The sequence below is a fragment of the Ahaetulla prasina genome, chromosome 17, assembly GCF_028640845.1.
Source record: "Ahaetulla prasina isolate Xishuangbanna chromosome 17, ASM2864084v1, whole genome shotgun sequence".
Classification (NCBI taxonomy): Eukaryota; Metazoa; Chordata; class Lepidosauria; order Squamata; family Colubridae; genus Ahaetulla; species Ahaetulla prasina.
The window spans coordinates 3987942-3997271 of NC_080555.1; the positions used below are offsets into that span (position 1 = coordinate 3987942).

The 9330-nt window shown below is 45.3% G+C and overlaps 1 protein-coding gene across 1 annotated transcript; it reads right to left on the minus strand.

Moving 5' to 3' along the window:
- Window positions 1–250: 250 nt before the first annotated feature.
- On the minus strand, window positions 251–8578 carry RIT1 (Ras like without CAAX 1). The gene is made up of 5 exons (XM_058160528.1): window positions 8310–8578; window positions 6115–6171; window positions 4586–4659; window positions 3870–4061; window positions 251–3200 (listed from the first exon to the last, which is right to left on the minus strand). Exons 1-5 carry the CDS (start codon window positions 8419–8421, stop codon window positions 2970–2972), a joined length of 666 nt encoding a protein of 221 aa, XP_058016511.1. The 5' UTR covers window positions 8422–8578; the 3' UTR covers window positions 251–2969.
- Window positions 8579–9330: the final 752 nt, after the last annotated feature.

The window sequence follows — 9330 nt, forward strand, 5'->3', positions numbered from 1 at the left end:
AAGACTTGTGGACTTCAACTCCCAGAATTCCCCAGCCAGCTTTGCTGGGAGTTGAAGTCCACAAGTCTTAAAGCTGCCAAGGTTGGAGACCCTTGTATTAAAGGACTACAGGATTGCCTGGGACAAATGAATGGCTGTGTAGATTTCCAGGATCGGCAACTCACAATTTCACAATTCTTATTCCACTCTTTCATGCCTAAGGGTTAACATGCAATTTTGTCGTCAATTTTCAAAGGAAAGAAACAGAAGCGAAGGCTTAAAAAAATATTTATTGTATCAAGTGCAATATATATGTGAACCATAAAAAGACAGGAATTGTGTCCAAAGAAAGTGCTTAATATTCAGATGTAATCATGCTAGAAAAAAAAAAAGATTTCACCATTAGCACCACAAAATACTGAATTCTGCTAAGGCACAAATTAAGAAAGCTGCTTTTTTTTAAAAAAAATGCTTTAAATTTTGGCTTAAACAGCAGGCTTTGAATTCCTTACAATGAATTCTTGCTTCAAGTCATTTTTTTTTTCTGGAATGAGAACTTGAAAAGTAAAAACCAAACAGAACTGAAATTGTGACTCCTTCGGCCACAAATGTTAGCGATGTTATTTACCCTGAAACTACTCTTAAACCCCCCCCCCCGATGTATCTATCATGTTATACAGTTATGTGATAATATAAAAATTAAAATTAGATTTATTCTGCTTCTAAATTAATAGCTATGGAAAGTATCCAGCATTGTTCATAACATTTAATTTACTAATTTTAAATACACTGTATATTGCTACAGTCAATAAAATACATTCAAAAATAACTCTTGCTAAATGGAATGTGATATTCCTGTTCCCCCACTACCAAGTTTCTCAGAGTCTATAAATACGTATGTATATCAAACACTATAATCGGTAACATTTGAAAATCCAACATCATTAAAAATTTACCGAGAAGAAATTTCTAAGGCTTCTTCAATCTCTTAGGAAAAGTAAAAAAAAAAAAAAAAAGCTTCCATTATTTTCTCTCGTTCTTTAAACTTGGCAAGGGACTGTCCTATTTCCTGACTCCTTGTAAACCACACACAACCATTACAAACACTTTGTAAAAATTGCCCAAGGAACGTGTCATGGCTATTAAAACAGAAAGACTCAGACCTGACAGGCAGACAGGAAAGCCCTCTGTTTAAAGAGTTAATTCAATTTAAAGCAGGTTGTGTTTTTTTTTGTCAAGGTCACAAAATTTAAGAGAGCGAGGGGGGGTGGAATTCCACGACCTCTGAGACACACACCAAGGACCTTATTCACAGTTTTCTATTTCTAGGTGAACCTCCCTCATTCCACCTGCAAGCCTATCAAAATCTCCATAATTCATTCATGCGGACTCCATTTTTGGGGTCCATCCACAAGGCAGCCCAGGAAGAAAAGAAAAAAAAACAAAACACCCCGGACCCAAACTCTTTTAATTAATAAAAGCAGATTGGCCCCTTTGGCTCAGCATGGCCAAAAACTCGGTACTCTTACTAACCAACATGCCTTGTGTGAAGTTACGCTACAAAATTTGACCCTGGTCTTCGCACAAGTGAAGTAAATACCTCACCACTCTCGCTTTCCCAACTCATCTCCCAAATTCAATTTACCACTTGCTCTTATAGCATGCTACAACTTTACACCTCCAATTCACGTCCCCTTATTGCCTCTCAGCATCCCTTCCCACCATTTCTCGGAGCGCGACCCCAATCCGACCACTTTCGCTCTCTCTCTCTCTCTCTCTCCCTTTGCTCTCGCCAAAGTGAAGGAATCTGACTAAAATTATTCCTGGACATTCTCCCTGCCTTAAATCACCTATAACCTTTACACAAGCAATATAAAGACGAATAAACAACTCCCCCAGGATGGCAGTGGGGGCCTTGCAGCTTTAATTGTCTGTTTCCTGCTTGAGCAGGGGGTTGGACTAGAAGACCTCTGAGGTCTCTTCCAACTCTGTTCTTCTGTTAAAAGTGGTGTAAGCTACGACGTTCCTATTTTTGCAATGGCATCCCTAGCTTTTTTGAGGATGCCGTGCACAAGGGCTGAAAAGAGGGGAGCAGCGCTCTTTCGCGAAAGAGGCAGCTCGAGAAACAGATGCTACAGCAGAATTTCGGAAGTTAAAAGAAGCTGTGTAGTTGCTCCTCACAGCAACCAGGCCCGTTTGCATCCCGTACCCCGAGTGGAAATTAAAAACCTGGTTTTATGGTGTATCCCGTCTGCCTCCCTTCACCTCACCCCACAGGCTAAAGCAGGGGTCAGCAGCCGCATGTGGCTCTTTCATCCCTCTGCCGCGGCTCCTTGTCACTCAAAATATGCGTCACAACCGCCAATGTGTGACATCCGCCGGCACGCGATTTATTGAGCTTTTCAACCCCCATAGGCCAACCACGGATAAATCCAATTCAGAAGAAAACAGAACATTTAATTTCAACTACATATGCTAGTTTTGTGGCCACTCAAGGAATAGTCAGGCACGGGAAAAGTTTTGTGGCTCCCGGTGTTTTCTTTTCTGTGGGAAACGGGTCCCAATGGCTCTTTGAGCGTTTAAGGTTGCAGACCCCTGGGCTACAGGATTTGGACTGCTTCTAAATGGTCGGTTCTCCCTCTCGAGGCACAGAAACAATGGCTTGTTCGCAAAGGTGGTTGGCTTGTTTCAAAGTCCATTGCTTTCTCGGCAAAGGCTGCTCCAGCTGGGTAGGCAGAAATTGCAAGCAGACGAGGCCGTGTGTCGCTCGGTGCAAGGAGGAAAAATTATTTTGCAGAAGAACGGCCTTCTGGGATTTTTTTTGGCACAGATCAGGAGTTCTGTTTACACACTCACTCAGCAGAGAGAGAGAGAGAGAGAGAGTTCAAAAGCTGGAGGGCAGATTTGCCTCTCTCTCTGCAGAGCTCCCTCTGGCCATTTGGTGGGAGGGGGGAGGGAGAGGAGAGGAGAGGAGAGGAGAGGAGGGGGTTTCAGGTTATGGAATTTTTCTTCTTGCGGAAGGGAGATTTCAAGGTTTTCCAAACGCTCGGACGCGGCTTCGACTTCTTCTCCAACGCCATGACGATTTCCTTCTCCTTCCTCCGGATTTCGCGGACGAGGGTGTGGAAGACGTCGTCGATGAAGTAGCGGAAGGCGGCGGAGGTCTCGAAAAAGGGGCAGCCGAACTCTTGGGCCAACGCCGAGCCTTCGTCCTTGGAGACCTTCGGGCAAGAAAGCGCATGCGAGTAGGGGACAGTGAGGGGAAATAAGGGCAGACCTCGACTTACGACAGTTCATTTAGTGACCATGCTAGCTGACGCTCTTTGTGAGGTTGTTCCGAACAGCTAACTACTCAGAAATGGACTGGCGTAGAATCTAGTATTTCGGATGGAAATAGAATTGCTTTTCAAAAATTTCGATATATCTAGAAATACTTGATTTATCCCAACCATGATTCTCTGATGCACAAAATTAACTCCCAAATAGTAGCTAGTCCTCGACTTACAACAGCTCATTTAGTGACTGTTCAAAGTTACAACGGCACTGAAAAAAGAGACTTGAGACTGTTTTTCACACTTACGACCGCTGCAGCAAACAGGTGATTAAAATTCAGACACTCGGCAACTGGCTCATATTTATGACGGTCCCAGGGATCACGTGATCCCCATTTGCGACCTTCTGACAAGCCAAGTCAAGGGGGAAGCCAGAGTCACTCAACAACTGTGGGACTAGCTTAGGACCTGCGGTGATTAACGACTGTGGCAAGAAAGGTTGTACAATGGAGCAAAGTTTACTTAATGTCTGGCTTCGCGACAGAAATCTGGGGCCTCAAATGTGGCCGTAAGCCGAGGACTACAGGTAAATCTACTCTACATTTCAAGCCTTTTTACCTGCCTGAGTTGAGTTAGGTCAGACTTGTTGCCGACGAGAACCACCGGAGTCTCGTCTGTACGCCGCACACGGTAGATGAGCTGTTTAAACTCCCGGACTTCGTGAAAACTTCGGCGGTCCGTGATGGAGTAACAGATAATAAACCCCTCGCCAGCTCGCATGTACTGATCTCTCATAGCAGTGAATTCGGCCTGTGGGAAGGGAAAACATGGGGTTTTTTGGTTGCCAGCCAGAAAGGCTTCAGCAAGCTTCTTCCTGAAAGCTTTTTGAGGCCGGCCAAGTGCAGGAAACAGCTGGGTTTCCAGAATATTCTGGTGGGCTATTTTTGTTAAAAAATACAGTGTAATGACTGCTAGTGGCAAAGCAAGCCAACCAAACTGTGGAAGCCGAGTCCCCAGTTCAATTCTGGCCTCCGCCAGGAATTCACGAAGAGATTATTTTCGGTTATCCATACAAAGAAAGGGTCTCCAACCTCGGCAACTTTAAGGCTTGTGAACTTCAACTCCCAGAATTCCTCAGCCAGCTTTGCTGGCTGAGGGATTCTGGGAGTTGAAGTCCACAAGCTTTAAAGTTGCCGAGGTTGGAGACCCCTGATACAAAGCATGCAAACTATGACATGCAACCACCCCGGAGGGCTGTTCAGAAAACACTGAAGCCCAGGAGAGAGGGGGGGAAAAAAAACACAACAGGAAAGGCTACATAGTTGTCAAAGTACCTGGCCTGCAGTGTCCAAAATATCCAGATTAGCAGGTTCGTCATCAATCCGGATCCGCATTTTGTAAGCATCCTCTACAGAGACACACATAGGATGGCCTTCAATTTTTTTTCCCATAATACACGTTCAGCATTAATGAATTGGGGGAGGGGGGAGAAGGCAGGGCGCGCAGAGGTGTTTGGGGCATTGCGCAAATATGGTTTTCCTGAACGCATCCACAGGAACACTGTTGACGCCTGGATTAGCAACAGATTCAGGTAAACCGAGAAGACCCGCAAACTCCTATTGGTGACCCAGAAAGGAAAGCTTCTTCCATGTTTCTGGGGATTTCCTCCCCTCCCAAGTGATACCCTCCAATCTGTGGCTGAGCAATGGGGGGAGGAGAGAGGAGAACAGGTGCATTTTAAAAGGGATTTTTTTTTTAAAATTGTAATTTTGCAAGATTCCATGCCATTTTTATTTCAGAAATTAAGGGATATGGTTAGGGTGGGCTATATCGAAGAAGAGGCGGAGCCGGGGGCAAAGTCAAGAGAGGGCCTAGAATCCTCACATGTCCACAAACGCTCCAAGTCCAACCCCTCAGAATAGAATAGAATAGAATAGAATAGAACTAGAGCAGAATAGAATAGAGATTCGAATAGATTAGAACAGAACAGAGTCGGTTAAGTGAAATTAACCACTTCAGTCAAATGGTTATCCAACATCTTCTTAAAAACTTCCATTGTTGGAGCATTCGCAACTTCTGAGGGCAACTTGTTCTCTCTTGAATTCCTTAACTCTTATCTAGCATCAGTTTAGTGCCAGCCTGTTAGTCGATTACACTAATGTACAGGCCTGAGCGATAGATCAGCTTAACTGGAACTGAGCATGTGGTCCTGATCCTTCCCACCTGGCAGATGAATGAGGAAGAGTCAGCTGTTTGAATTCTAAGGGGATTTTGGGGCTGTCTTATTTCGTGATTCTAGCTGCACGTGTGGTGCAGGAGTATCGACCCTCCTATGTTTTCTGAATTAACTCTAATGGAAAGTTAACAGTTCCTTGAATCCTCAAGTTTCGGTTTCTTTATTCAGGGTCCATCCTTAGCTCCTCCCCACAGGGATGGATCGAGTGCAAACGTCATTTATTCCTTGCGACTTATCCTCGGACAAATGCATCTTCCTTATCAAGAGTGCAACCTCAGAAGTGGTTTCTCAAGCCCCTCGCTGAGACAGTGTCTGGCAGTGCAGCCTGAAAGGATAATGAAGGGCAGGAGGCACCTCAAATTTAACAGCAATCTTGAGAAGAGATTTGCCAAGAAAAGAAGGCGAGAAGAAGAAGAAAAAAATCCCAGAACACTAGGACAAAACAGCCGGGATGGACTTCTTGAAATTCTTTAATAGATTATAAAGCCTCTTCACTCTCCGCCAGCTGTCAAATCAGCAGATGCTGAAATGTGTTGGTATTTACAGGAGGATTTGGGACAGGCGGGCACCAAACCCAGTTAGACAATTAAGAAAGTAAAGGGTAAAGCAGCAGCCAGAGTCACTCACCGATCGTGGGATCGTGGTCTTCTGGGAAACGATGACTGATGAACTGCATGGTCATGGCTGTGAGGAGGAAACAAGCAGGTTAACACCAAACAAAGAGAGTGACAATGGAGATTGCTTTGAGACAATGCACTGGGAGAAGATTTTGACCACAAATTTAACTTGACCAGTAACCAGCAACTATCTTACTGGGATCTTTCGTTTGGCCAGGTTCTAGAGTCCCATCACCTGACAGTTTGCTTGCAAGCAATTTCAAAACAAGGACGTTGACTACACAAATTCAGAGTCAATTCTATACATTCCATTCTGTATTTTATCAATCTTAAATAAGCTGCCTGGAGTCACAGATATGAGAAGGGTGACTATATAAAGGTAATGAGTATCTCCATACACCATCCACCTCCAAATAAACACAATTCTCATAAAAAGTTTCTGCTGGGCCAATCTTAGGAATAAACACATGGTTTCAGCCCACAATAACAAATATACAAGTCTTCAGGCTATAAATAAAAGCATTCAATCATAAAAAGTTTCTGGCATTATCAATCTTGGGATTAAACACATGGTTAACTGTCCAAAAATCATAATTACAGATCTCCTGGCTATAAATAAATATAACTATAATAAAAAGCTCCCAATATATCAGTTTCAAGAATAAACATGTGGTTTCACCCAAAATAACATTTGCAGGACTTCTGGCTATAAATAAATGCAATTATAATAAGAAGCTCCCAGTATGTTTCAGGAGTAAACACATGGTTTCACCCCAAACAATAATTGCAATCAATTATCTATCTATCTATCTATCTATCTATCTATCTATCTATCTATCTATCTATCTATCTCTATCTATCTATCTATCTATCTATCTATCTATCTATCTATCTATCTATCTATCTATCTATCATCTACCCCTACCTACATACATACCGTCTGTCTGAATTGCCCATCTTCCTAACAGAGGGACTGGGCAGTTGGCTTTAATTTAGCACCTTGGCTGAACCCACTTCATTTCAGCTTGGAAACCACACTTGGCAACTGCACCCATCCTGGCTTGTGCAGTAAACCACAATTAAACCATCCAAGTCTCTGCCCTATCACGATTTAACCATTCATCACTTTCCTACACCTCCCATCTCATAGGAGTGACTCCAGCGTGGCTCAAAATAGTAATTTTTTAAAAAAAATCATAGCATAATTAGGAAGAAAATTAAATGCAAAATTCAAAACTTAGAATAACTTTGTCATTAAATGCACCCTAATCAGCGTACATTAAAATGAAATGTCGTCAGATAGAGCTCTCAAAAGGGTCACCACCTACAATATACACTACATAAACATGACAAAAATATAAATAAAAAAGTATGCATTTACATATATAATACATACGTACATACACACACACACACATATATACATACACGACTTGCCTGCAGAAGTTGTGAATGCTCCAACACTGGAAATTTTTAAGAAAATGCTGGATAACCATCTGTCTGAAATGGTGTAGGGTTTCCTGCCTGGGCAGGGGGTTGGACTAGAAGGCCTCCAAGGTCCCTTCCAACTCTGTTATTATTATTATTATATAAAAAATGGGGAAGGGGGGGGGGGTCTTAAGATCCCACACAGCCCCTTATAGGATGCAAGCTCCATCCCAGAGATGCTTCAGGGGTTCAAGTGGCAGAGAGTTCCACCAGCACTAAGTCCTCAAAACCCAGCCCTGCCTTTTCCCCGTCTCAAGGCCATAAAAGTGGGGAGGTCCTTCAGGACCCGCAAACTCCCTCTAAAAGCTTTGGGGTTTCTAGTGGCAGGGAGTTCCGGGGGTACAAAGCCCTCAAGGCCCAGCCGGGCCTTATCTTGCCTCTTGTCCTCTTTTCTCAAGGCCATAAAAGTGGGGAGGGGGGTTAATGCCCTCCCCAAAGCCGCAAACTCTCTCCCAGAGGGACTTCTAGTGTCAGGGAGTTCCACAGGCACGAAGCTCTTTAAAGACATCCCAGTCTTCCCCCGCCTCTTGTCCTCTTTGTCAAGGCCTTGAAAGTCACGTTCCCCTCAGGACCTGCAAAAACTCCCCTTTTAAAAGCTTCGGGGCTTCTAGTGGCAGGGAGTTCCGCGGGCCCGAAGCCCCACCCCCAGGCCCAAATCCGGCCTTTCCCCCCCCCCCCGGCCGGCCAAGCCACCCGACTTTCCCGCGCCTCACGTACCGCTTTTGCCGACCCCGCCGGCGCCCAACATCACCAGTTTGTACTCCCGGGGTTGCCCCGCAGTCGGGCCGGAGACGACTCCAACCGGGCCCCGAGGCCCCGTGGGCTCCATCCCGCCTCAGAGGCCTTCGGGGCCCCTCACGGGGTGGGGGGGCGGTGGACGACCGTCAACAAGCAGAGCTTTCCCTCAGGCGACGGAGCGCCTTTCCCCGCCTCATCTTCCCGCCAGCTGAGGCGGACAAAATGGCGTCGGCGCCGACGGTGCTTGGCCCCGCCCCCCGCCTTCCTCTACGCTGGCCCCGCCCCCAATACTACGCTTCACGCCGCCCGCCTTTCGGCGCAGGGCGCCTGCGCGCGCAAGCCCCGCCCGGGGAGGTCCTGGTTAACGGAAGCTTTACAATTCCGGTTCTGGAGCGCAAGGGACCCCAACCCCCCTCCCCCCGTGCGGGGAAAAGCACCCTCCGGCGGCGTGGGAGGGACGCGGTTTCGGCCCCACGGGTTGTGTATTGAACTCAGTGAATGCAGTCGAGGGGGCTCCACCCCTCCTGGGAAGGGTGGTGGGGGAAGAAGGGTCTTCTGTGGGTGAGAGCGAAGAAAAGAAGAGCAAGGCTGTTTTGAGGGTTTCAAAAGATACCAGACGTTTGGGTTGCAACCAAACGTCCCATTTCTCTTTGTCCTTGTGCAGCTGTAGGTTGAAAAATCCATATATATATAGTTGAAAAATCCATACATACACATATATACACACACATACACACTTCAACTCCCAAAATTGTTTTCCAGAATTCTGGGAGTTGAAGTTCCCCAGGCTTAAAGTTCCCAAGGTTGGAGACCTCTGATCCATAAAGCATCTATATATTATTTGATTCTTTTTATTAGTTTTATTGTTTTAAAGGTGGTTTTATATTCTGCGAGCCGCCTTGAATCGCCACGAGCGAATAGGCAGCAATATAAATTCAATAGATAGATAGATAACCTGGGGGATTCTGGGAACTGAAGTCAACAGATGCCAAGGAATTCT

What these genes read in the sequence shown, in the direction of transcription:
- RIT1 (XM_058160528.1), bottom strand. Translation starts at nt 8,421, where the DNA reads ATGGAGCCCACGGGGCCTCGGGGCCCGGTTGGAGTCGTCTCCGGCCCG. An exon ending in CGGCGGGGTCGGCAAAAGCG is followed by an intron (nt 6,172 to 8,309) that starts GTACGTGAGGCG and finishes TCCTCCTCACAG; the next exon opens with CCATGACCATGCAGTTCATC. An exon ending in AGACCACGATCCCACGATCG is followed by an intron (nt 4,660 to 6,114) that starts GTGAGTGACTCT and finishes GTGTCTCTGTAG; the next exon opens with AGGATGCTTACAAAATGCGG.